Source organism: Carcharodon carcharias, chromosome 16 (assembly GCF_017639515.1).
Source record: "Carcharodon carcharias isolate sCarCar2 chromosome 16, sCarCar2.pri, whole genome shotgun sequence".
In the NCBI taxonomy this organism is placed as follows: Eukaryota; Metazoa; Chordata; class Chondrichthyes; order Lamniformes; family Lamnidae; genus Carcharodon; species Carcharodon carcharias.
This window is the reverse complement of record NC_054482.1, coordinates 21,829,808-21,857,410: the sequence shown is the minus strand read 5'-3', so window position 1 is coordinate 21,857,410 and position 27,603 is coordinate 21,829,808. Positions and strand designations below refer to the sequence as shown.

General features: G+C 45.7%; 2 protein-coding genes across 2 annotated transcripts in view; one reads left to right on the top strand and one right to left on the bottom strand.

Moving 5' to 3' along the window:
- pappa2 (pappalysin 2) overlaps positions 1–27,603 on the top strand; it is a 641,043-nt gene that overhangs the window by 602,186 nt on the left and 11,254 nt on the right. The window contains exon 21 of the mRNA XM_041207795.1: positions 8,806–8,904. Coding sequence (XP_041063729.1) covers positions 8,806–8,904 — 99 coding nt within the window. The remainder of the gene's footprint in view (positions 1–8,805; positions 8,905–27,603) is intronic.
- LOC121289221 (small integral membrane protein 8-like) lies at positions 24,587–24,850 on the bottom strand. The gene has a single exon (XM_041208434.1). It carries the CDS (start codon positions 24,848–24,850, stop codon positions 24,587–24,589), a length of 264 nt encoding a protein of 87 aa, XP_041064368.1.

Below are 27,603 nucleotides of genomic sequence, written 5' to 3'. Positions count from 1 at the left end.
ATATAATTGTGCAAGGGTTAGAAGATTGGACAGAATATAAGGAACAGCAAAGAATGACTAAGAGATTAATAAGGAGGGCAAAAATAGAGTATGAGAGAAAGCTAGCCAGAAATATAAAAACAGTTGTAAGAGTTTTTATAAATGTTTAATAAAGAAAAGAATTAACAAAGTGAGTGTTGGTCCTATAGAAAGTGACTCTGGAGAACTGCTAATGGAAAACCAAGGAGATGGCAGATGAATTGAACAGGTATTTTGCATCAATTTTCACTATAGAGGATACAAGTAACATCCCAGAAGCAGCTATAAACCAGGAAATGCAAATGGGGAAGGAAGTCAGGAAAATTACAAATCTCCAGAGAAGTGGTACAGAGTAAATTGTTGGAGCAGTGGGCTGACAAGAACCTGGTTCCTGATGGACTTCATCCTACGGTCTTGAAAGAAGTGTCTAGTGAGATACTTAATGTATTGGTTTTAATTTTCCAAAACTCCCTAGATTTGGGGAAGGTCCCCTTAGATTGGAAGATAGAACATGGGATCAAAAAGGGAGGGATACAGGAGACAGAAGAGACAGAAGACAGTGAGACAGAAAGCGGGAAACTACAGGCCAATTAGCTTAACTGTCGTAGAGAAAATATTCAAAGCTATTATTAACAAAGTTATAGCAGGGCACTTGGATAGGTTCAAGGCGATCAGGCAGAGTCAACATGGTTTTGTGAAAGGGAAGTCGTGTTTAGCCAACTTATTGGAATTCTTCGAGGAAGTAACCTATGCTGTGGATCAAGAGAAACCGGTGGATGTACAATACTTAGATTTCCAGAAGGCATTTGTTAAAGTGCCACGTCAAAGGTTATTGTGGAAATTAAAAGCTCATGGTGTAGGGAGTAACATATTGGCATGGATAGAAGATTGGCTGGCTAACAGAAAGCAGAGAATAGACATAAATGGGTATTTTTCAGGTTGGCAAGTTGTATTGAGTGTGTGCCACAGGGATCAGTGCTGGAACTTCAACTGTTTGCAATTTATATAAATGACTTGGATGAAGGGATTGAAGGGTGGTTGCCAAATTTGCTGATGACACAAAGATAGATAGAAAAGTAAGTTGTGAAGAGGACATAAGGAGGCTACAAACGGATATAAGTAGCTTAAGTGAATGGGCCAAAATCTGACAAGTGGAGTATAATGTGGGCAAATGTGAAATTGTCCGTTTTGGCGGGAAGAATAAAAGGGAAGCACATTATCTAACTGGTGAAAGATCGCAGAGCTCTGAGGTGCAGAGGGATCTAGGTGTCCTAGTGCATGAATCACAAAAGGCTAGTGTGCAGGTACAGCAAGTAATTAGGAAAGCTAATAAAATGTTATCATTTATTGCAAGGGAACCTGAATACAAAAGTAGGGGGGTTATGCTTCAGTTGTACAGGGCACTAGTGAGGCCACATCTGGAGTACTGTGTACTGTATTTGTCACCTTATTTAAGGAAGAATGTAAATGCGTTGGAAACAGTTCAAAGAAGGTTTACCAGACTAATACCTGGAAAGGGTGGGTTGTCCTATTGGACAGACTAGGCTTGTATCCACTGGAGTTTAGAAGAGAAAGAGGCGACTTGATTGAAACATGTAAGACCCTGAAGGGTCTTGACAGTGTGGATGTGGAGAGGATGTTTCCCCTTGTAGAAGAATCTAGAACTAGTGTTCACTATTTAAAAATAAGGGGTCGCACATTTAAAACAGAGATGAGTAAATTTTTTTCACTCAGAGTGTCATGAGTCTTTGGAACTCTTTCTGAAAAGGTGGTGGAAGCAGAGCCTTTGAATATTTTTAAGGCAGAGGTGGATAGGTTCTTGGTAACTAAGGGGGTGATAGTTTATCGGGGGTAGGTGGGATGCAGATTTCAGGTTACTATTGAATCAGTCATGATCTTATTAAATGGCAGAGCAGACTCAAGGGGCTGAATGGCCTACTCCTGCTCCTTGTTTGGATGTATTCAGTGATGGCAATGCAATTGGGTGACAAGGTGGTGGTCATTGTCTGGCACTTGTGTGGCCTGAATCATACCTACTACTTTATCAACCCAAGCCGAAATGTTGTCCCGGTCATGTTACCAACTGCTTCAGTATCTGAGGAGTCGCAAATCATGCGGAGCATTGTACAATCGTCAGTGAACATTCCCACTTCTGACCTTATGATGGAGGGAAAGTCATTGGTGAAGCAGCTGAAGATGGTTGGTCTGAGGACCCTGCCCTGCGGAACTCCTGTAGTGATGTCCGGGAGTTGAGATGATTGGCTCCCAACAACCTTCTTGTTTTGTGCTAAATACATCTCTAATGTGTGGAGAATTTTCTCTCTTCAATTTGACTTCAATTATGTTCAGGCTCCTTGATATCACACTGACTCAAATGCTGCTTTTGATGTTAATGGTAGTCACTCTCACCTCGCCTGTGGAATCAGCCCTTTTGTCCATGTTTGGACTAAGGCTGCACCGAGGTCAGGAGCTAGGCGGCCCTGCTGGAACCCAAACTGATCATCAGTGGGCAGGTAATTGCTAAGTGAGTGCCACTTGATAGCACTGTTGACAACTCCTTCCATCACTTTACTGCTGGTCACGGGGAGACCAATGTGGCAGTAATTGGCCAGGTTGGATTTGTCCTGCTTTTTGGATCAGGACATAGCTGGATGATTTCCCACATTGTCGGAAGGGAGTTCCAGGATTTTGACCCAGCGACAGTGAAGAAACGGCGATATATTTCCAAGTCAGGGTGGTGAGTGACTTGGAGGGGGAGTTCCAGATGGTGATGTTTCCATCTATCTGCTGCCCTTGTCCTTCTAAGTGGTAGTGGTCATGGGTTTGGAAGGTGCTGTCTAAGGAGCCTTGGTGAATTCCTGCTGTGCATCTTGTAGATGGTACACACTGCTGCTACTGTGCGTTGGTGGTGGAGGGAGTGAATGTTTATGGATGTGGTGCCAATCAAGAGGGCTGCTTGTCCTGGAGTGTCCACCTTCTTGAATGTTGTAGGAGCTGCACTCATCCAAGCAAGTGGGGAGTATTTCATCACACTCCTGACTTGTGCCTTGTAGATGGTGGACAGGCTTTAGGGAGTCAGGAGGTGAGTTATTCGTCACAGGATTCCCAGCTTCTGACCTGCTTTTGTAGCCACAGTATTTATGTGGCTAGTCCAGTTCAGTTTCTGGTCAATGGTAATCTCCAGAATGTTGATAGTGGGGGATTCAGTGATGGTAATGCCATTTAACTTCAAGGGACGATGGTTGGATTCACTCTTGTTGGCGCTGGTCATTGCCTGGCACTTGTGTGGCGTGAATATTACTTGCCACTTGTCAGTCCAGGCCTGGATATTGTCCAGGTCTTGCTTCATTTGGATATGGACTGCTTCACTATCTGAGGAGTCATGAATGGTGCTGAACGTTGTGCAATCATCAGTGAACATCCCTTCTGACCTTATGATGGAAGGAAGGTCATTGATGAAGCAGCTGAAGATGGTTGGGCCTTGGGCACTACCCTGCGAAACTCCTGCAGTGATGTCCTGGAGCTGAGAAGACTGACGTCCAACAACCACAACCATATTCCTTTGTTCTTGGTATGAATCCAACCAGCGGAGAGTTTTCCCCCTGATTCCCATTGGCTCCAATTTTGCTAGGGCTCTTTGATGCCACACTCGGTCAAATGCTGCCTTGGTCAAGGGCAGTCACTCTCATCTCACCTCGGGAATTCAGCGCTTTTGTCCATGTTTGAACCAAGGCTGGAATAAGGTCAGGAGCTGAGTGGCCCTGGTGGAACCCATAACTGGGCATCAGTGAGCAGATTATTGCTAAGCAAGTGCCACTTGATAGCACTTTTGATGACTCCTTCCATTACTTTACTGATGATGGAGTGTAGACTGATGGGGCAATAATTGGCCGGGTTGGATTTGTCCTGCTTTTTGTGTACAGGACATAACCTGGTCAATTTTCCACATAGCCGGATAGATGCCGTGTTGTAGTTGTACTGGAACAGCTTGGCTAGGGGCACGGCAAGTTCTGGAGCACAAGTCTTCAGTACTATTGCCGGAATATTGTCAGGGCACATAGCCTTTGCAGTATCCAGTGCTTTCAGCTGTTTCTTGATTATCACATGGAGTGAATCGAATTGGCTGAAGACTGGCATCTGTGATGCTGAGGCCGAGATGGATCATCCACTTAGCACTTTTGGCTGAAGATTGTTGCTAATGCTTCAGCCTTATCTTTTTTACTGATGTGCTGGGCTCCTCCCTTATTGAGAATGGGGATATTTGTGGAGCCCCTTCCTCCTCCAGTGAGTTGTTTAATTGTCCACCACCATTCCTAACTGGATGTGGCAGGACTGCAGAGCCTAGATCTGATCCGTTGATTGTGGGATCGCTTAGCTCTGTCTATCACTTGCTGCTTATGCTGTTTGGCATGCAAATAGTCCTGTGTTATAGCTTCACCAGTTTGACAACTCATTTTTAGATATGCTGCCAATGGCCCACAGCACCTGATGGATGCCCAGTCTTCAGTTGCTAGATCTGTTCGAAATCTATCCCATTTAGCATGGTGGCAGTGCCACACCACACGGTGGAGGGTATCCTCAATGTGAAGGCGGGACTTCATCTCCACAATGACCGTGCAGTGGTCACTTCTTTCGATACTGTCATGGACACGTGCATCTGCGGCAGGCAGATTAGTGAGGATGAGGTCAATTATGTTTTCCCCTCTTGTTGGCTCCCGCAGCACCTGCCATAGACCCAGTCTAGCAGCTATGTCCTTTAGGGACTCAGCCAGCTTGGTCTGTGGTGGTGCTACTGAGCAACTTTTGGTGGTGGACATTGAAGTCCCCCACCTAGAGTACATACTGCGCCCTTGCCACCCTCAGTGCTTCCTCCAAGTGATGTTCAACATGGAGGAGCATTGATTCATTGGCTGAGGGAGGGTGGTATGAGGTAATCAGCAGGAGGTTGATCTGATGCCATGAGACTTCGTGGGATCCGGAGTTGATGTTGAGGACTCCCAAGGCAACTTCCTCTTGACTGCATACCACTGTGTCGCCACCTCTGCTGGGTCTGTCCTGTCGGTGGATTAGGACATACCCAGGGATGGTGATGGTGGAGTCTGGGACATTATCCATAAGGCATGATTCTGTGAGGATAATTATGTCAGGCTGTAGTAAGGAGGACTTTGCAGGGTCGACTGGGCTGCGATTGCCATTGTTGTTTCCACTGCCTAGGTCGATGCCAGGTGGTCCATCCAATTTCATTCCTTTTTTGTGGCTTTGTAGCAGTTTGATACAACTGAGAGGTTTGCTAGGCAGTCACATTTCTGTGGGTCTGGAGTCACCTGTAGACCAGACCAGGTAAGGATGATAGATTTCCTTCCCTAAAGGACATTAGTGAACCAGGTGGGTTTTTACAGCAATCGACAATGGCCATCTTTTAATTCCAGATTTTTTATTGAATTCAAATTCCACCATCTGCCGTGGTGGGATCGAACCTGAGCTCCCGGAGCAATACCCTGGGTTTCTGGATTACTGGTCCAGCGACAATACCACTACACCATCACCTCCCCCATTCAATATGATCATGGCTGATCTTGAGCTTCGACTCTATTTTCTCTCCTGCTCTCCCTATCCCTTAATTCTCTGAGAGACCAAAAATCGGCCTATCCCAGTCTTAAGTGTATTCAGCAATACAGCATTCTCAACCCTCTGGGGTAGAGAATTCCAAAGATGCACAACCCTTTGAGTGAAGTAATTTCTCCTCACCTGAGTCTTAAATGATTGGCCCCTTCTCCTGAGACTGTGCCCTTGTGTTTTAGATTCTCAAGCAGCAGAAATAATCTGTCAGCATCTCCCCTATCAAGTCCCTTCAGAATCTTGTAGGTTTCAATGAGATTACCTTTGATTCTTCTGAACTCCAGAGACTATCAGTCCAATTTACTCAGCCTCTCATCATAGGACAACCCCCTCATCCCAGGGACCAATTAGTGATTCTTCACTGCACTGCCTCCACTGCAAGCCTATACTTTCTCTTACATGTGGAGAGCAAAACTGCACACAGTATTCCAGAAGTGCTCTCACCAAAACCCTGCACAACTGTAACAAGACTTCTTTATTCTTGTACTCCAATCCACTTGCAATAAAAGCCAACATTTCATTTGCCTTCCTAATTGCTTGCTGCACCTGCATGCTAACTTTCTGCATTCCTTGTTCAAAAAGACTCGGATGTGCTTGTACATCAACACTTACAAGTTTCACACCTTTTAAAAAATATTTTGCTTTTCTATTCCTGCAACCAAAGTTAATAACTTCATACTTCCCTACATGATTCTCTATCTCCATAAGACCATAAGACATAGGAGCAGAAATTCGTCCATTCAGCCCATCGAGTCTGCTCCGCCATTCAATCATAGCTGATAAGTTTCTCAACCCCATTCTCCCACCTTCTCCCCGTAACCTTTGATCCCCTTACCAATCAAGAACCTATCTATCTTGGTCTTAAATACACTCAATGACCTGGCCTCCACAGCCTTCTGTGGCAATGAATTCCATAGATTCACCACTCTCTGGCTAAAGAAGTTTCTCCTCATCTCTGTTCTAAAAGGTCTTCCCTTTACTCTGAGGCTGTGCCCTCGGGTCCTAGTCTCTCCTACTAATGGAAACATCTTTCCCATGTCCACTCTATCCAGGCCTCTCAGTATTCTGTAAGTTTCAATCAGATCCCCCCTCATCCTTCTAAACTCCATCGAGTATTGACCCAGAGTCCTCAAACGTTCCTCATATGTTAAGCCTTTCATTCCTGGGATCATTCTCGTGAACCTCCTCTGGACCCTCTCCAGGGCCAGCACATCCTTCCTGAGATACGGGGCCCAAAATTGCTCACAATATTCTATATAAAGCCTCAGCAGCACATCCCTGCTTTTATATTCTAGTCCTCTCAAAATAAATGCCAACATTGCATTTGCCTTCCTAACTACCGACTCAACCTGCAAGTTAACTTTAAGAGAATCCTGGACTAGGACTCCCAAGTCCCTTTGCACTCCAAATTTCTGGATCCTGTCCCCATTTAGAAAATAGTCTATGCCTCTATTCTTCCTACCAAAGTGCATGACCTCACACTTCCCCGCGTTGTATTCCATCTGCCACTTCTTTGCCCATTCTCCTAACCTGTCCAAATCCTTCTGCAGCCTCCCCGCCTCCTCAATACTACCTGTCCCTCCACCTATCTTTGTATCATCTGCAAACTTAGCCAGGATGCCCTCACTTCCTTCATCTAAATCATTAATGTATAAAGCGAAAAGTTGTGGTCCCAACACTGACCCCTGCGGAACTCCACTAGTCAACGGCCACCATCCTGAGAAGGAATCCCTTATCCCCACTCTCTGCCTCCTGCCAGAAAGCCAATCTTCTACCCATGATAGTACCTTGCCTCTAACACCATGGGCTCTTATCTTACTGAGCAGCCTCCTGTGCAGCACCTTGTCAAAGGCCTTCTGGAAGTCCAAGTAGATAAGATCCATTGGCTCTCCTTTGTCTAACCTATTCGTTACCTCCTCAAATAATTCCAACAGATTTGTCAGGCATGACCTCCCCTTGAAGAAATCATGCTGACTTTGCCCTATTTTATCATGCACTTCCAAGTATTCTGAAATCTCAAGCTTAATAATGGACTCTAAAATCTTACCCACGACTGAGGTCAGGCTAATCAGCCTGTAATTTCCCATCTTTTGCCTCAATCCCTTCTTAAACAGGGGTGTTATATTAGTGATTTTTCAGTCCTCTGGGACCCTCCCTGACTCTAGTAATTCCTGAAAGATCACCACTAACGCCTCCACTTGTTACCCACTCACTTAGCCTGTCTATATTTCTTTGCAGACTCTCTGTGTCTTTCTCACCGGTTTACCTTCCCACCCAGCTTGGGATCATCAGCAAACTTTGATACAAGACTCTGTTTCTTCATCTAAATTGTTAATATAGTTTGTAAATAGCTGAGGCCCCAGCACTGATCCTTGCAGCACACCATTATTCACTGTATGCCAACTTGAAAAAGCCCTGCTTTTTGCCCACTCTCTACTTTCTATCCATTAACCATGCTAAAATATTACCCCCAAATCCATGAGCCCTTTATCTTGCATATTAACCTTTTGGAAATCTGGGTATATGATATCTACTGGCTCCCCTTTATCTAGCCTACTTGTTACATCCTCAAAAAACACTAAGAAATAAGTCAAACAGGATTCCCCTTTAGTACTTGTCCTAATCATACTACGCTTTTCTAAGTGCATTGTTAAGATTTCCTAAATAATAGGTTCAAGCATTTTTCCAACAGCTGAGATGGAAGGGTGCCATTGGATGAAATTAAATTTCCCAGTTGCTGGGATGGGATACAAATTCATCTCCTCTGCATCATTGACCCAGGCTTATGGGTTACTCATCCAATAATATAACCACTATGATAGAGTACCCATCTGCTCCTCATTCTATATATTTGAGAAGTTAAGCCTTTAATTTATTGGGAGGGAGAAATCTAAAAATACCCACGGCATCTTTGGCTTTTGAATAAAGCATGGGTATGTCATTATTCTTTTTCTAATAGACTGTTGAAATTTGCATGATTCCTGAATTGAAGAGTCACCACTTAATAAACAGAGGAAACGAAGCAGTAATTTGGGTGGAGTCCACGGCAATTTTGAGTAGATGCTCACAAAAGACTGGGAGTTGTCTCCTGAGAAGTGATTATTGGCTGAATATTAGTACTAATTCTTCAAAGACTAAGCTGTATGTTTCGTGTTATTCTTATTGCAGCCTTTCCAAGCTGATGGTTGGTGTGATACAATCAACAACAGAGCATACTGTCAGTACGACGGAGGGGACTGCTGCCCATCAACGCTTTCTTCCAGAAAGGTGAGATTGGAGAGGTTAAAGATGGGAGGTTTTGCTGTGTCCAGGCCTAAGGCCAGAGCTTTCTGTCCCTGTTGGTGTCGGGCGTCATGGCGGGTGTGAGCGGACAATATGACGGGAAGGCCAAAAATCATTTTCGTGATGTTGTGAAACCAGTTTGCGATCCTCTGCCACGCTTGTCAATGGTGGGCCAGGTTTCCCGCTGCCAGACATCTGGAACTTCATTTTAATACATCTGCTTATGATTATAATCCCTGCCTGCTGGAATCATCCCCCTCACGCTGGATTATCCAGGCAAGTGGGCGTGATTGCACACAGACGTGTTTCGCAACTGTACATAAGTGACGTGCACCTGACGAGCTGCTCTTCGTTCAGGACTTTTGGGTTTGTTTGCTTGCCTTACTTTGGGCAGCACTCGCCAGGTTTTGCAGGCAGCACCACATCACTTTTAGTGGGGGATCACAGGCAGGCGGGGTTGGCTTTTCAATCGCTGCAGGGCTAGGGCTTGTTTGGGAAAGGGGGCAAAGAGGATGCAAGGCCTGAGCTGTACTGGGGAAGGGTGTATCCCAGGGTATGTGGGGGCATATGCTGACCTGTGCAAGCGGACTCACTATGGTGAGGGCTGAGGAGGCAGTCTCCAGAGGAGATGAGGCCAGATGGAGATGTGAGGGTATGTGTGTGTGTGGGGGAGAATGAGTGGTGATGTCCCTTGAACTGGCAGTGAGTGAGATGCCAGTGAATGTGTGATGGGTTTGTGAGTGTGTGAGTTTAGAGTGATGAGATGGTTGCCTTGGTGGTGCAGATGAGATCATTCATCCTCTTTCTGCACTGGATGGCCAACCTCTTCTGTGTAGCATTGGCACTGACCACCACTGTCACCGCCTCCCAAGCCGGAGTGGTGAGATTGCTGGATCTCCTGCAGCCAGAGCGGGGGTGGGGGACATCATGGCGGGCCTCCAAAAGACATTCCAGTGATGGGTCACTGAACACTTCTTGGCTTTCAGGGCCATGTCTTCACTGGATCGGTCCTGCGCTGTAAACATTGAGAACTGCATGCACGGCTGCAGTTTAGATATGGGACCTGGAGTGAGGAAGTGGCAAGACGACATGTTTCCTGTGGCTGCATATTTAATGAGGCGGGAAATGGACAATACAGCGTGAAAAGCTGCCATTGCAGCCAGTGGGTAAAATGTCCTTTTTCCCACCCACTACCGCACTCGATGCAAATCTGGGATGATCCTGCCCTAAGGGAGGAGCCACACAGGCAGAAGAACTGTATTCAAGGCTTTAGGTTTTAAGGAGCATCTTAAAGGGGAAAGAGAGGTAGAGAGGTGGGAAAGTTCAGAGAGAGAGAGTTCCAGAGCAGCTGAAGGTACAGCCACCAAAGATGGAACGATTAATATCAGGGATTCTCAAGAGGCCAAAATTAGAGGAATGCAGAGAACCCAGAGAAGGTTGTGAGACTGGAGGAGATTGCAGAGATAGGGAGGGGGAGGCGACGCCATGAAGGGAGTTGTAAACAAGGATGAGAATTTTAAAATTAAAGCGTTGCATACCTGGGAGCAAATATAGGTCTGTGAGCTCAGGGGTGGTGAATGAAAGGGAGATGGGCAGCAAAGCTTTGGACAACAGCAAGTTTACAGAGTATGGGGTCCAGCCAGGACACTGGCAAAACCACCAAACTCTTGAAAAGAAACCACAGCTGAACCAACCCTGCCTTCACCTAATGACACGTCAGTCGGAGGGGTGCCTCCAATGCCAGTCCTCCCACCATCACTCCAGCTAAAGTTGGAGATGAGGGGGGAACGCTTTTCACATTAAAAGGAACTGAGCCCAATTATTCATTCATTAAAAAATGATGTCACTTTCTCACTCTTGGCTCCAAGCAACAAAACAGGGAATTCTCCTTCAGTTTGTAATCATTATTTTTATTTCAGCTAAGGTTTGAAGAATTGCCCAGTAGGATGTTGCCTGAAGTCATAAAGTTAAATTTATGATAATGCTATTTACTGTGACTCTTTTATTTGCGAGCACAGCAGGGGGCACTCACTGAAACAAATCTCAAGCTGCATGCTGTGTGGACCATTAACTGCACTACTAAACATTTTATTGCAGTATGTCTGTGCCCTACATTCTTGTACAGAATCCCACCGCCACTGGGTGTTTGAGGATTCTAAGTAAAGAATTTCACAGTAGGGTATATTCTTTCTCAGAGACATAGCTTATAGAAATAATCACTTGGAAATTGTGGTGATATAAATATTTTATTTGGAAATAATACAATGTATGTGTTGAGTCAGTTTAATGTACAGGACTGGAGTCTGAATTCATATTTCAAGAGGAACAGTACCAGGCTAACTTGGGCAGAATCTTTCACCCATAAATGCTTCACTCAGACAACCAGGAAAGATCAAAAAGCAGTGCAAATGAAGCTTGGCTTCAATGCAGAAATGATGAAGAGCTTGTAGGAGGAGCGGTATACCTGGAACTAAAGAGAAATTTCAGGGAGACAAAGCCATGACAAAGATGTGATAAACTGAAGTAGATTGGAGACAAGAGGAGAAATACTTAGCCTATAGATTGCGCAGATCTCCTTACCCCAGCTGATTCTATGCTGAATGGGAATTGACTTCTTGCATGTGTTTTTTAAAAAATTGGCATTGGGATGTGAGCATCACTGGCAAGGCTAGCATTTGTCCATGATTGCCCTTAGCAGGTGTTGGTGAGCTGCCTTCTTGAACCGCTACACTCCATGTTACATGTAAAATGACACTGGGGCTGGATTGAATGATGATCTGTATTCGCCACCAAAGGAGCTGGTCTTGCCATACAACGTTCACTGCTTTCAATCAGACTGATGTGGTTGGTCAGACAGTGATCACAACATAGAAAAACATGCACCTTGCTGGCAGCAAAAACCATTGCTGGTTTGCTTTACATATGGTCTGAGTTTCAGTCAACTTGTTTTTTTCTCCTCCTAAGTGAACCAGTCTGTTAGATTACCTCAATCATTTGGGCATTTGCATAGGATGCACTCGTTTCATCTTTATGCTGAGGGTGGGAGTAAGGGTGCGAGTTAATGATCCTTGCTATTGCTGGCTTAATACCAAGTTATTAGCAACAATGGGAGCAAGGTGGTCAAGGCAAGGAAATTGTTCCACATTTTGGATGTCTTCTGCTGTAGTGAAGCTTGCATCGGAGAATAACTTCTTATTTTAAATCACAACATTTATAGAATGACTGCTTCTCATATTTGCAGCACAGATATTGGAATTTTCTTCTGGCAAAGACTGGCTAATTAGCATTGATTTGGCCACAGTTCATTGTAGACTCAGAAGGTGATTACATTCAGCCTAAGATCTATGAGCACCTCTTCAGCTAGGATGGAGGGAAAGGTGAAAAATAGGCCAGAGTTCCCACTCCTGAGTATAGGGAAAGGTTCATGGTGATCCTTTCCATGATAAAATATTCTCCAGCCAATCGCGAGGATCTATTGTGGAGAAGGACTACGTTGGCGAGGCATTGGAGGGCTGCCATTGGCAGTGGTTCTCTGCCTCAGTGCAGGAATGGAGCAGGGAGAACTAAGGAATGAACTTGTAAGAAGTACTTTGAGAAACAGTTTGAATTCTGGCTGCAGATTAGAGGGAAGGTTTTATCTTTATTGGAGGCTGATTTAGCAGATGCAGCACTGTTTTCCGTCTCTACTCCCCAGGCAGTATTGGAGGGGGAAGTTTTTCAACTTTTTGATGTACAAAACAACGTGGAGGTTAAAAGAGGGCAAAAGGATGATGAGATTATCAAGAAGTCATGGTTAAGTGAAGAGCATCTTGGCTTTCAAAAGCCCAGGGACTGTTGGTGGAAAAAAGGGATGAGGGACAGATCAGATGAATTAGAACAGAAGGCAAGTTACATTTTGATGCAGCAATGAAAATAGTAGAGGTCAAGACCATTTTATCCTTTCTTAGAACAATGGCTGATGTTTGGAGCAGACAAAGGGTGGTGAGGAGAATGGGATTAGTTTTGGATCACATTAGCAAAGTCTCAGATGGGCTGAACAGCCTTGTAATGTTCTATAAACCTCCATGGATATTGGGAGGTGAGGATGAACAGTAAACACTTGAGCTCAGTGGATGGACTCATCTTTCATTGATCTCCAGGCAAGATGAGAGTATTCCATCACACTCCTGACCTGTACCTTACAGATGGCAGGCAGGCTTTGGGAGTCAGGAGGTGAGTTACTCACTGCGGTATTCCCAGCTTCTGACCTGCTCTTGGAGCCACAAGATTCATTGTCTTGTTAAGTTTCTGTTCAGGATGTTGATGGTCAGGGGATTCAGAGATAGTAATGCCATCGAACATCAAGGGGAGGTGGTTAAACTCTGTTGTTAGCGATGGTCATTGTGTGAAACTTGTGTAACATGAATATTAATTACCGCTTAGCAGCCCAAAGCTAAATGTTGACCAGGTCTTGCTGCACGTGGGAATGGATTACTTCATTATCTGAGGAGTAACAAATTGAACTGAACATTGTGCAATCATTAGCGAACATCCCCACTTCTGACCTTATTTTAGAGTGAAGGCCATTGACGAAACATCTGAAGATGGTTGAGCCTAGGAGACTAAGGAACTCCTGCAGTGATGTCCTGGGACTGAGATGGTTGACCTCCAATAACCACACCATTTTCCTTTGCTGTAGGTACGACTCCAACCAGTGAGAGTTTCCCCCTTGATTCCCAATTACTTCACCTGGATTTCTTCTTGCCACACTCTGTTAAATATTGTTTTGATGTTAAGGGAAGCCCCTCTCTCCTCACATCTGGAATTCAGCTCTCTTGTCTGTGTTTCAGCCAAAACTGTAATAAGGCCTGGAGCTGAGTAGTCCTGACAGAACCCATACTGAGCTTGGCGAGCAGGTTATTGTTGAGCAAGTACTGTTTTTGACAGCACCGTCAATGGCACCTTCCCTCACTTTGCCGATGATTAAGAAGTAAACACTTCAGGGGTGCGGGGGTTGGGGGGGGGATGTTGGCAGTGGAGTTACTTGCTGGATTGGGTTTGTCCTGCTTTTTGTATATAATGCACGTTATTTGGTGGATGGCAGTTTTGTAGCTGTACTGGAACAACTTGGCTAGAGGTCTTCAGTACTATAGCTGGGCTGTTGTCAGGGTCCATAGTGTTTGTTGTATCCAGTACGCTCGGCATGTCTTAATGTCATGTAGAGGGAATCAAATTGATGAAGAGTGACCAATGTGGTGATGGGGATTTCAAAGCAGGCCGAGGTGGATCATCCACTCACCTTCTTCTGGCTGAAGATGCTTGCAAATATTTTAGCCATGCCTTCTGCAGTCACGTGCTGGGATTCAGCTTCACTGGGGATGGCGATGTTCATGGAGCCTCCTCCTCCTGTTCATTGTTTAGTTGTTCAGCACTAGTTATGACTGGATATGGTAGGATGGCAGAACTCTGATTGTGGGATTCCTTAGTTCTGACTATCGCATACCGCTTCCGCAATTGACATGCATGTTGTCCTGTATTGTAGCTTCACCAGGTTGGCACCTCCTATTTAGGTGTGCCAGGTGTTGCTCCTGGCATGCTCACCTGAACTTTTCATTGAACCAGGTTTTGGTCCCCTGGCTTTATGGTAATGGTAGAATGAGGAATACGGCAGAATGAAGAATATGGCAGACCATGAGGTTACAGATTCTTGTGGAATACAATTCTACGCTGCATGATGCCCAGTTATGAGCTGCTGAATCTCTCTTGAATCCATTACATTTACCAGTGGCAAAAAAAAAGAAATAATTTTATTTATGTAGCATAGGTATCACAATTTAAGTACTGGGGAAGCATCTTGTCAAAAGATGATTACTGTCATAAGAAATCAGAGCTACAAGAACAATGGCAAAGAATGCATTCGCAAAGTATAAAGAATTGCTCAGTACAGGAATGATAGAAACCTCAAGAAAAAATGATCAAGACTGTGATCTGGAGTGCCTTGTTATGTGGGGCTCAAACATGGACCTTGAAAAAAAGTGGATATCCAAAGTCTAGAAATTTGTGAAATTTGGTTCTGGAGAAGGATGGAGTGGGTCAGTTAAAGAGAACACAAGAACAATGAAGAAATTCGCAGGATGGTGGAGGTAGAAAGATGGTTAAAGAAAATCATCAAGAAAAGGAAACAATGTTGGATCGGCCATATTCTAAGAACGCAAGAAACAGGAGCAGGAGTAAACCATATGGCCCATCAACCTGCTCTACCATTCAATATGATCGTAGTTGATCTTGGGCTTCAACTCCATTTTTCCGCCCACTCCCCATATCCCTTCATTCTCTGGGAGCCAAAAATCTGTCTATCCCAGCCGTAAATGCATTCAATGAAGGAGCATCCACAACCCTCTGGGGTAGAGAATTCCAAGGAGTCACTACCCTTTGAGTGAAGTAATTTCTCCTCAGCTCAGTCCTAAATCATTGGCCCCTTATCCTGAGACTGTGCCCCCATATTTTAGATCCCCCGACCAACAGAAACAATCTCTTAGTGCCTACCCTATCAAACGCCCTCAGAATGGCAACATGAGAATGTGCTGATGGAGGTGATTGAAGGGAGATTAAAGGGATGTAGACCAAGAGGGAGAAAGAGAATGAGGTTGGTAGACAAATTGAAATTGAAACTGGGAAGTTAATACTAGCAACTGTTGAGGAAAGCGCAAGTCCGTGGGACCTGGAAAAATGAGCAGAGGACTTGCCCTTAACCAGTTCACTATCATTGTAGTGCTTTTTGCAGCCACCAGATGTCTCGGAGCGTTTACAGCCGATGCAGTACTTTTGAGGTATAGTCACTATTGTAATGTAGCAAACATGGTAGCCAATTTGTGCTCAGCAAGATCCCATAAACAACAACATTATAATGACAAGATAACCTGTTTTTGTGATAGTGATTTAAAGATAAACATTGACCAGAACATCAAGGATAACTCCCCTGCTTTTCTTCAAAATAGTGCCACGTGATCTTTCGCACCCACCTAAGCAGATCTATTAGAGCTCAGTTTAAAGTTTCATCTGAAAAGGCACACACAAGAATAAACTGGATAGACCACCCAGCATCAACCTAACACCAGATAGGACAACGGCCTAACTGACCCTGCAAAGTCCTCTGTACAAACATTTCGGGACTTGTGCCAAAACTCTGAGAGCTGTCTCACAGACCATTCAAGCAACAGCTGCACCTCTGACAACATAGTATTCCTTCATTTCTACATTGGAGTTTTAGCCTTGATTTTTGTGCTCAAATCCTGGAATATGACTTGAACTCAGAACCTTGATATTCAAAGGCAAGAGTGTTCCAACTGAGCCACAGCTGACACACAATAGGATGTGTCCTCAGGGTGAAGACCAGAAATCTCCACAAGAACAATGTGATTGTCATTCCTACCAAAATGGTCATAGACATGTATCTGTGACAGCTAGACTGGTGAGGATGAGGTCAAGGAGGCTTTTCCCTCATATTCGTTCCCTCACCACCTGTCACACGCCTTGTTAGCTATGTCCTTTAGGACTCGGCCAGCTTGGTCATTGGGATGTTACCAAGCCATCTTGGTGATAGACATTGAAATCCCTCACCCAGCATACATCCTATGCCATTGCCACCCTCAGTGCTTCTTCCAAGTGGAGTTTAGCATGGAGAAACACTGATTCATTAGCTGAGGGAGGGCGGTGGATGGTAATCAGCAGGAGGTTTCCTTGCCCATGTTTGATCTGACACCATGCGATTCCATGTGGTCCTGATTCAATGTTAAGGACTCCCAGGGCCAATCCCTCGCAGTTGTATACCCATTGTGACACCACCACAGGTGGATCTGTCCTGCCGGTAGAACAGAACATACCCAGGGGTGGTGATGGAGGAGTATGAGATGTTGGTTGTAAGATACAATTCTGTGAGCATGATTGTATGTCAGGCTGTTGCTTGAGTAGTCTGAGGGACAGCTCTCCTAACTTTGACACAAGTTCCCAGATGTTAGCGAGGAGGACGTTGTAGGGTCAACTGGGCCTTTGTCATGTTTGGTGTGAGATTGATGCTGGGTTGTCCATCCAGTTTTATTCTTCTTTATGCCTTTAATAGCAGTTTGATACAACTGAGCGACATGTTGAACCATTTCAGTGGCAATTAAGATTTAACCTCATTGCTGTGGGTCTAAAGTCCCATATAGGCCAGACCAAGTATAGGTGGAAGATTTCCTTCCTTAAGGGACATTAGTTAACCAGATGTATTTCACAGACAATTTGGCAGTTTCATGGTCACCCATAATAAGACAAGGGGCTGGATTTTCCTGCAGGGACCAAATGGGGATCCCAAGCCCACTAGTTTTTTTTGTAAAATTCCAGATTTATTTAATTAAGTAACTTTAAAATCCCCAGCTGCTGATGTGACAGGTAAATTCATGGGCTGGATTTTCCTAGCCGCATGATGGCGGGGCAGGGGAAGTGGGAAAGGAGAGAGAAGCCACATTGGGATGGTTCCCTGATACATTCCCGCTGTCCAGGCACTTTGACAGGGGCAGGCTGGGAATCATATCAGCTGCCCACTTCACAGAGGCAGACAAGCATTCAATTACACTAGTTAAGTTCCCAATTGGGGGGGTGATTCTATAGCCTCGCCTGGTTTTAATCACTGGTGAAGTGCTCCCTGCAGCGTGCGGAGCTCCGTCCAGCTCCATGTAGCAGCCTGTGGTGTCATCAGAGTTGGAGACTCCAAGCCCCATTGACAGGGCCGTGAGCATGAAAGGCTGCAGTTATGGTCAATCCCAATTCAGTGGAAGCATTTCCCCTCCTTCCCTATCCACCTGCCAGCCTAGATTTTGTTTATTTCTTCACTGCTGTGCAGAGCAGCGTGGGTGCCTCCATGTCGCCAACCTCTTCTGTTGGGTCTGCCAGTATTCTAGAGCTGCCACTCCTCAGGGTCTGCAGTGTTGAGAGCCTATCCACCACCCTTAATAGATAGCGTACACGCTGTTGGCCAATGAGGAGGAAACCCATTTGGTCCCTGCAGGAAAATCCAGCCCATTGTCTTCAGATCAGTAACTACGCTACCATAGGCTCGTTTACATTCACTATTGGAATTATGTAGCAGGGAATATTTATACTGGTAAAGATTGAGTGATGGTGTTATTGAAATATGTCAAAGGGAAAGTGATATCTAACTAACCAAGATTAATTTTTTTAAGGATGTGACTAACATGGGTAGATGGTAACTGTGTGGGTGATTCTATGAACAATGAGAGTGTATGAAATTGGAGGTAACCTATTGATAGATGTTGGGAATTGGTTCAGAGGTTGGAGATGGAGAAGAGGGCTAATGGGCATTTATTACAGTTGGCAGGATTTGACTAGGGCTGTCTTCCAGGGATCTGTTCTTGGGCCTCAGCTTTTCTCTATATTTACAAATGACTTGCATGAGCTATATATTCAAATTTGCTGACAGAGCCAAGTTAAGTTACGCAGGAAGTAGTGTCGACGAGAAGAGAAGATTGTAAAAGGGCACTGTTAGATTAAGTGAGTAAGCAAAACTGGCAGATGGAGTTTAATAGGAGGTCATCCAATTTGCATCGAAGAAAGATTGGGGAGAAACTATGGAGAAGCAGAGAGATTTAGAAGTTCATGTATAGAAATCATGAACAGTTTCAAAAATTGGGGAGCTCTGAAAATAATTTAAAAGGCTGATGGAATATTAGCCTTTAGCAAAAAGGGGTTAGAATACAAAAGGGGTAGAAGTTATAGTATAAAACTCAAGATTAGACCCCATCTGCAATACTGCATTCAGTTTTGGCTACTGCACCTGAGAAATGATATATTGGCTGAAGAAGGATTGCAGTGCAGATTCATCAGGTTGAAAACATGAAGATGGGTTCATAGGCTAAGCTTGTATTCCCTTGAGTATAGAAGATTAAGGGCACCAAATATGTACTTGTTAGCCCATTGCAAAGAGAGGGCATGAAAAAATATTGGCAAGTAAAATCAAGGAGAATCCAAAGACGTTTTATTAATACATTAAGAGTAGAGGGTTAACTAAGGAAAGAGTAGGGCCCATAAAAGACCAATGCTTTGGCCTGATTTTAAATTGCAGGAGCAGGCACGTGCCGACTGACCTCACATGAAATCACGCAAGAAAGAGTCGGGCACGCATCCCAATGTCATCGTGCCATTGTGCCACATTACGGTGGGCGGATGCGCTTCTGACTCCTACACATGCCCACTTCTAACTTCCACATGCGCCCGCTGACAATTAAACGGGCAATTAAGCCCATTAAAAAGGCAATTGCTTTAAATTTTACATAGCCCTTGCAATTTTGCGTTTGTGCAAGAGCCAAACAGCCAGGCTTTCTCGGCGGCTTTCTGTCTAATACACCCTTCAGGACATTATCCTGAGCCATCTGTATTCCAGCAAATGGGGATTGTCAGCTCCACTGGAGGAACCTCCTCCTCTGAGGAGGAGAGGTTCAGAAGGGAGAAGAGGCCTCGTATCCACAGGCAGCATCCCAGAAAGCAACCTGTGGAAAGAGAGGCACAGCCACAATGGGTGCAGGGCCAGCTGGAAATGCAAGGCAGAGGAGTGCACAGGAGATGCCATTTTCCTGCAGCCAACGTTCCAGAGATCTGGGCATGCTGTAGGTACAGTGCTGAAGGAGGCCCTATGTTTCTAGGGAGCGTGGGAGCATCTTTCCTGAACTGCTCGGCGGATTTGAAAAAAGTGTGAGGGCGACGTCACAGGAAAGTTGTGAGTTGATTGGCTCTTCCGCAGCTGCTGTTAGGGACTGTGTTTCAATGCCAGTAATTTTGAGAAACGTAAATTTATAGTCAAGCGCAGGGAAAGAATTTACAGACACGGGAGGGAGCTGATCTGTGAGTAAAGGCAAGGAATTGGTACTTTCTACTAATCTCCAGTTTATAGTTATTAGTACAAGAGTAAGGTTAAAGTAAGCTAAAGCAAGTAAAAGTAACTAAAGTTAAAGTAAATAAAGTGATTTGAAAGTTTAAGGTTAAGGCATTGCCTTTCAGGGCAATTAGGGACGGGCAAAAAATGCTGACCTAGCCAGGGATGCCCACATCCCATGAACGAATAAAAAGGGCAGCTCAACTAAGCAGAATGCCCATCCTGTGGCATGTGGGGAGTTGTGGACACTTCTCGTGACCCAGACGAGCCCATGTGCTGGAAGTGTCACCGGCTGCACAAGCTTGAGATCCACATTTCAGAGCTTGAGCAGTGGCTGGAGTCACTGAGGTGCTTCTGTGAGGCAGAGAACCACGTGGATAGCACATTCAGAGAGGTGGTCACACTTCAAGTTAGGGGCAAGCAGGCAGATAGGGAATGGGTGACCACCAGGCAGTCCAAGGGAAACAGGCAGGTGGTGCAGGAGTCCCCAGAGATCCTGCTCACTAACCGGTTTTCCATTCTGGATATTGGTGAGGGTGATGGATCCTTGGAGGATGACAGTAAGAGCCAAGCCTGTGGCACCATGGGGGCCCAGCTGTACAGGAGGGAGGAAGAGGAGCAGAAGGACAGTACTGATAGGGGGTTCTTAGTTAGGGGGGCAGACAGGCATTTCTGCGGCCGTCAACGTGACTCCAGGATGGTTTGTCGCCTCTCTGGTGCTAGGGTCAAGGATGTCACAGAATGGCTGCAGGACGGGGAAAGGCAAACAGCCAGAGGTTGTGGCCCACATTGGTACCAACAACATAGGTAGGAAGGGGGGATGTGGTCCTGCACTCGGAATTTAGGGAACTAGGTTGAAAATTAGCAAGCAGGACGTCTAAAGTAGTAAACTCCGGATTACACTCAGTGACACGTACAAGTGAGGAAGATGAATGATGAATGCTGGCTGGAAAGATGGTGCAGGAGGGAGGGCTTTGGATTCCTGGGACACTGGGACTGACTGTAGGGCACAGGGCACCCGTACAAGCTAGACGGGTTGCATCTGAACAGAGCTGGGACTGAGTTCCTTGTGGGTCGTTTTGCTATTGCTGTTAGGGAGGGTTTACACTAACTCAGCAGGGGTGTGGGAACCAAGAGAGAATATTAGAAAGTAATACCAGGGTGCACGGAATACTGGGAGAGGCAGCTAGCACTAAAATAGAGAATAGTAAGTTAATAGATGGAGTTGGAGTAAGGAAGCAAGTAATGAAGTCTAAATCAGGGTTACACTGCATGTTTGTGAAAGCACGGAGTATAGTTAATAAAATTGGGGAGTTACAGGCACAGATTGCCTTGTGTGATTTCAATGTTCTGGCGATAACAGAGTCCTGGCTTAAAGAAGGACAGACCTGGGTGTTAAATGTTCCCGGTTACAAGATGTTCAGAAAAGATAGGAAAGGGAAAAAAGGAGGAGGGGTGGCAGTTTTGGTTAAGGTGAGTGTTGCAGTACTGGAGAAAGAGGATGTGCCAGAGGATTCAGGGACAGAATCGATTTCGCTAGAGCTAAAGAGTAAGAAGGGTGCAATTACATTGCTCAGTTTAATGTATAGACCACCAGTTAGTGGGAAGGATATAGAGAAACAAATCTGAAAGGAAATTACAGAAAGGCGTAAAAATCATGGAGTAGTTATAATGGGGAACTTTAGTTACCTGTATATAACTGGGATAGTGTTTGTGTAAGGGGCAGAGAGGGACAAGCATTCCTAGATTGTGTTCAGGAGAATTTCCTACAGCAGTATGTGTCCAGCCCAACAAGAAAGGAGGCACTGTTAGACCTGGTTCTTGGGAATGAGGTGGCCCAAATAGATCAAGTGACAGTGGGAGAACATTTAGGGGACAGTGATCATTGCATCATAAGATTTAGGATGACGGTGGAAAATGACATTGGTCAATCCAGAGTAAGAATAATCAACTGGCAGTGAGTGGACTTCAATGGGGCAAGAACAGAGCTGGGCCAGATAGACTGGAACCAAAGTTTGGTGGGAAAAACAGTAGCTGAACAATGGGCTACCTTCAGTGAAGAGATGGTTTGGGCACAGTCAAGTTATGTTCCCTCAAAAGGGAAGGGCAGGACAAACAAATCCAGAGCTCCCTGGATGATGAAGGAGATAGAAATTAAGTTAAAGAAGAAAGAGTGTGCTTATGTCAGGTGTCAAGTAGCAAATACAATTGAGAACCAAGCTGAATACAGAAGCTTCAGAAGGGATGTAAAAAAGCAAATACAAGAAGGGAAGAGGGATTCTGATAAAAAGACTGACAGCTAACATAAAAGGAAATCCCAAAGTATTCTATAAGCACATCAGTAGTAAAAAGGTGGTAAAAGGAGGAGTGGGGCCGATTAGGGACCTAAAAGGGGATTTACATATAGAGGCAAGAGGCATGGCTGAGGTGTTACATGAATACTTTGCATCTGTCTTTGCCTACGAGGTGGATGCTGCCCAGTCCATGGTAACAGAGGAGGAAACTCAGTCACTATAAGGATTTAAAACTGATAGGGAGGAGGTAGTGGATAAGCTGTCGGTACTTAAAGTTGATAAGGCACTGGGACCAGATGACATACATCTAAGAATGTTGAAGGAAGTGAGAATGGAAATTGGAGAGGCACTGGCAATAATTTTTCAATGTTCCCTGGATTCGGGGGAGGTGACGGGAGACTGGAGAATTGCAAACATTACGCTCTTGTTCAAATAAGGTTGTAAAGATCTGCCCTGCAACTACAGACCGGTCAGTTTAACTTCGGTGGTGGGGAAACTTCTAGAAACAATAATTTGGGATGGAATTTATAGTCACATGGAAAAGTGTGGATTGGTTTGGAAGAGTCAGCATGGATTTGTTAAAGGAAAATCGTGTTTAACCAACTTGCTGGATTTTTTTGAAGAAGTAACAGAGATGGTTGATGAGCGAAAGGCCATTGAAATGGTGTATGTGGAGTTTGATACAGTGCCACACAACAGTCTTGTGAGGAAAGTTATAGGCCATGGAATAAAAGGGACAGCAGCAACATGGATACAAAACTGGCTGAGGGATAGGAAACAGAGAGTAATGGTTAATGGGTGTTTTTTGGGCTGGAAAAAGGTTTGTAGTGGAATTCCCCAGGGGTCAGTATTGGGACCCTTGCTTTTCCCGATATATATAAATGATCTAGCTCTTGGTCTGCAGGGGACAACTTCAAAGTTTGCAGATGACGCAAAACTTGGGAGAGTTGTAAACTGTGAAGTGTAGAACTTCAAAAGAACATTGACACATTGGTGGAGTGGGCAGATAGGTGGCAGATGAAGTTCAATGCGGAGAAGTGTGAGATGATACACTTCGGTACAAAGAACATGGTGAGACAAATAAAGGATACTATTCTTAAGGGTGTATAGGAGCTGAGAGACCTGGGTGTACATGTACATAAGTCATTAAAGGTAGCAGGACAGGTAGAAAGAGCTGTTTCTAAAACATACAGTATTCTAGGCTTTATTAATAGGGGCATAGAGTACAAGAGCAGGGAGGCTAAGATGAACTTATATAGGACACTGGTTAGACCTCAGCTGGAGTATTGTGTACCGTTCTGGTCACCACACTACAGGAAAGATGTGAACGCAATGGAGAAGAGGCTTAGAAGAATGGTTCCAGGGATGAGACAATTCAGTTATGAGGAAAGATTGGAGAAGTTGGGGCTGTTTTCCCAGGAGAGGAGAAGGCTAAAAGGAGACTTAATAGAAGTTTTCAAAATCATGAGGAGTTTGGACAGAGGAGATTGGGAGAAACTGTTCCTGCTTGTAAATGGACCGAGAACCAGGGGACACAGTTTTAAAGTATTTTGAAAAAGAAGCAAATGCAAGGTGAGAAAAAACATTTTCACACAGCGAGAAGTTAAGGTTTGGAATGCACTGCCTGGAAGTGTAGTGGAGGCAGGTTCAGTTGAGTCATTCAAGAGGGCATCGGATGATTGTTTTTATTTAAATAATGTGCAGGGTTATGAGGAAAAGGCAGGAGATTGGCACTAAGTTAAAATGGTCAGAGCCGGTGCGGACACATTGGGTCAAATGGCATCCTTCTACACCGTTACAATTCTGTGGGTGATCTATGCAGTCCCTCCAAATCTGTTGTCCACAGCTGTATCAAGCTGGTCACTGATGCTCTCTTCAGATGGGCGATGAACTTTATTCATTTGCGGACCGATGATGCCGGCCAGGCTGAGCTTCCCCCGCATCCAGGGTGCCTTAGATTGCGTTCATGTGGCCATATTGCCCCAGTGTGTGAGCCGGGTATCTTCGTCAGCAGAAAGGGCTTCCACTCCGTCAACATCCAGATTGTTTGCGACCACAGGACACAGATTTTGCAGGTCTGCTGCATGTACCTGGGCAGCTCCCATGACGCGTACATCCTGAGACACTCCCAAGTGTCAAGGCTTTTTGTCTCTCCAGCTCAGTTGGATAGTTGGCTCCTGGGTGACAAAGGCTAACCCCTGAAAAGGTGGCTCGTGATGCTGCTCTGACACCCAAATTTATTTGGGAATCTAAAATAAATCCACAGAGTTAACTATCAAGGTAAACTATGCTCAACATGATAGGGATACTGAGGTCTCTATCTTACTCCATATATTGTCAGTGTTGTGTTGTAACTACATAATAATAACAAAAATTGACACAAAAACTTTTGTAATTTCTTGGTTGCAATATTGCTCATCTGGTTTCATTGGGTATTTCATTCCCACTTAGATGTTTTTTGTCTTGTTTATCTTGTTCTTTCACTATCAATTGCTTCATATAACTGTGCCTTGTTTTCTACTGTGGCGTTCAAATAAGCAATGTAACTCACACACAGTGTTATGGTCAGCAGTCCATAAGCCATTACAGGTTTATTAGGTTTAATGAAGAGCTCTGGATTCACTGCTCGGAAAAGGCTGGTAGTTCGGATTCCTCTCAATTCTGGACTTTTGTAACCTGCACTCTTGGGAGGCTCTGTCTTTGCATCAGTAGGGTCGGGTGAAGATGACATAGCTGACAACTGTCCAACTTACGAACCTGGAGGAGAGGTACAAAAGGACAGCAAGTGAGAGGACCATTGTCTTGCTCAAGATGAGGTTCTGCTGCCTGGACTGATCAGGGGGAGCACTGTAATGTCCTCCAGAACACATCTCACTTATTGTCATTGTTTGCTGCGCACTGCACAATCTGGATCTGTCAAGGGGGCTCCTCGTTGGAGGATGAAGACAGTGAGGCAGCTCCACAGGCCGCAGAGGACGGCTCAGCTGATGGGTCTGATGAGGAGGTCGGAGGAGGTGTGATGAACCTTGTGGGAAGCAGGGAGACCAGGGGCCTTGATTCTCCATTCATTCTGCTAGGCATCCAAGGCATGGCTTGAAAGTGAGGGCAAAGGTGACACTTCCTTACTGAATGTTCCTGATGAGGCCATCCTGTGACCCCCTACCTCAACTAGCTACCTCGGAAATAAAGTTTGCAGCCCTTCCCATCTGTCACAAGCCATTCCCATGTCCAACATCTGTGAGAAACATAATGCACAATCAGACCATGAAACGTAATAACATCTTTAAATGGTGGTCATGTTTAGCCAATTCAAACATAGAACGCGTTTCAACTGCAGTCATATCAGCCATGACAACCCCTCGTGTTTATGATGCCTTAAACTTCTGCTTGCGAGTGCTGCATTTTGGTGGTCCCCAACCCCCCAGCCCCCCGCTAGGCAGCAGCATTAGAGGCAGCCTGATGACTGTGATGTCCTCTTGGCCCTGATGGCCTTGACGGGCGTCCTCTGGCTGGCGGAGCCTGTGCAGGCACCGCCTGGGAGGGAGCATCCAGCGCCATGTCTGGGCACTCCTCAATCGCTGCAGCCTCATCAGATGCCACGGGCCTGGTAGAGGGGCAGAGGAGCTGCTGCCTTTGCCTGGAGCACCCTGAGAGCTCACATGCCAGCGTGAGGTTGGTTTGAACCTCCCTGCTCACCATTGATGGACGGGCACTGAGCAGAGTGACCAGGTGCCTCATCGCTCTCACACTGGCAGTGGCTCCAGAGGCTTATCATCTGCCTCGGACTCAGCTTGGCCCTGGTCTTCAGCAGTCCTCCAACTGCCGGCAACCTGGACACTCTCTGCCTCTGCCAGCTCCTCAAGCGAGTGTGATGCACCCTCACCACTGTGCACTACCAACTGAACCGACACGCTATTGCCCACCGACATGCCCGTATCGGCACTGGCGCTTGGTTCGAAAAGATGATGTGACACAGGTGCATCTGTCCGCAGCTCCTCCCTGGGTGTCAAGGGAGGGTCCTCAGGGTCCATTAGACATCGTGAGGATGGCACTTCTGAGGGAGGAACAGAATATGTCAGTTGATTACGTTGTAACAAAGTGACTGTGCATGAACTACAGTTACTTGTCAGAATGGACAACTGCCTCAGTGAGGCACTGTGATTGGACGAGCAATGGGGACTGTTAATTATAACTTCTCATTAGAGATGCCATGATCCTACAGCTCTTACACACTGCCCCAGTCTCTCACCTGTCCTTTGGACTCTTACCTTCCTCCAAGACTTCTCACTATTCGCGACCTGTGGTCCTTGCTCCATGCTCACAGGGCATCCAACTGGAATTTGGAAAGTATCAATATGTTGGGGACCCCACCACCCTTTCATGTGCACTCCAGTGCATTATGGCTTCTCTCCTGTATGGGCAAAAGTGCATTTATTAGTTCACCCTCTGCCCGCTGCACTACCCCAGCCTCACCACCCTGCCCCACCACCCCCCCCCCACCCCCCCCGCCCCCACCACCCCCCACTCCAAGGAGGCCCAGGTTGGGGTGCCCGTCAGATTAGCACACCTCACTCTTCTATACACACAAGGCAAGTGGGCACACCTCACAGCCTTGGCATACACAGGGATATGTGCCATTTACCACTCTGCATCTCACCCCCTGAGCACTACAAAGAACAGCCACACTCCAAGACATCTAAACTCAGTTCCATGCCAAGTTGGTACTCACCCTTGCAGAGTGCAGAAGATCATTGAACCGCTTCCAGCACTGGATCCACGTGTGGCACACAGCATCAAGTTCACTCACCTGAGCAGCCACCTCTGTCCAGGCCTTCTTTGCCAGGTGGGGTGGCCTCTTGCCATCCTACAGAATGAGTATGTCATGCCAGGCACTCATTGCCTCCACTAGAGTGCACTAGCACTCGTCAGGGAATCAGTAGAGGGGGCAGAGTACTCACTGGCATTGCCTTCCCACCTGGTGTGCCCAGTGGGTGCTGAAGACGCCCCTCCTGCCAAGCATACGATCTTGCACTCTCCCGTGGACAGCTCCCTGAGGCTCCTGCACAACACCTGGCAGCTTTCAGGGAGCTACCTATGTTCTCTTAAATGCCCACTCTGGGTCACCGTTGCACCCAGTGCCCACCACACTCCTGCCCCCGCCGACAGCGCTGAGTCAATGTCTGGGCATGTTTTACGCTGGCTGGCCCTTAATTGGTGCCCTGGTTGTGATCGTGGGTGGGAGTGGATAATGCATCCACTTCCAGGCCCACCGATCGTGTGCGCTCAATGTGCATAAAATTCAGGCCTTTGTTTAGAGGTGGAGGATGTGGGTAAAGCTCTTAATAAATACTTTGCATCTGTCTTCACAAAAGAGGAGGACGATGCAGACATTGTAGTTAAGGAGGAAATATTGCTTGTGATAAACATAGGGAGAGATTGAATAGAAAGGGGATTAATATCATCCAAAATCGCTAAAGCTCCAGG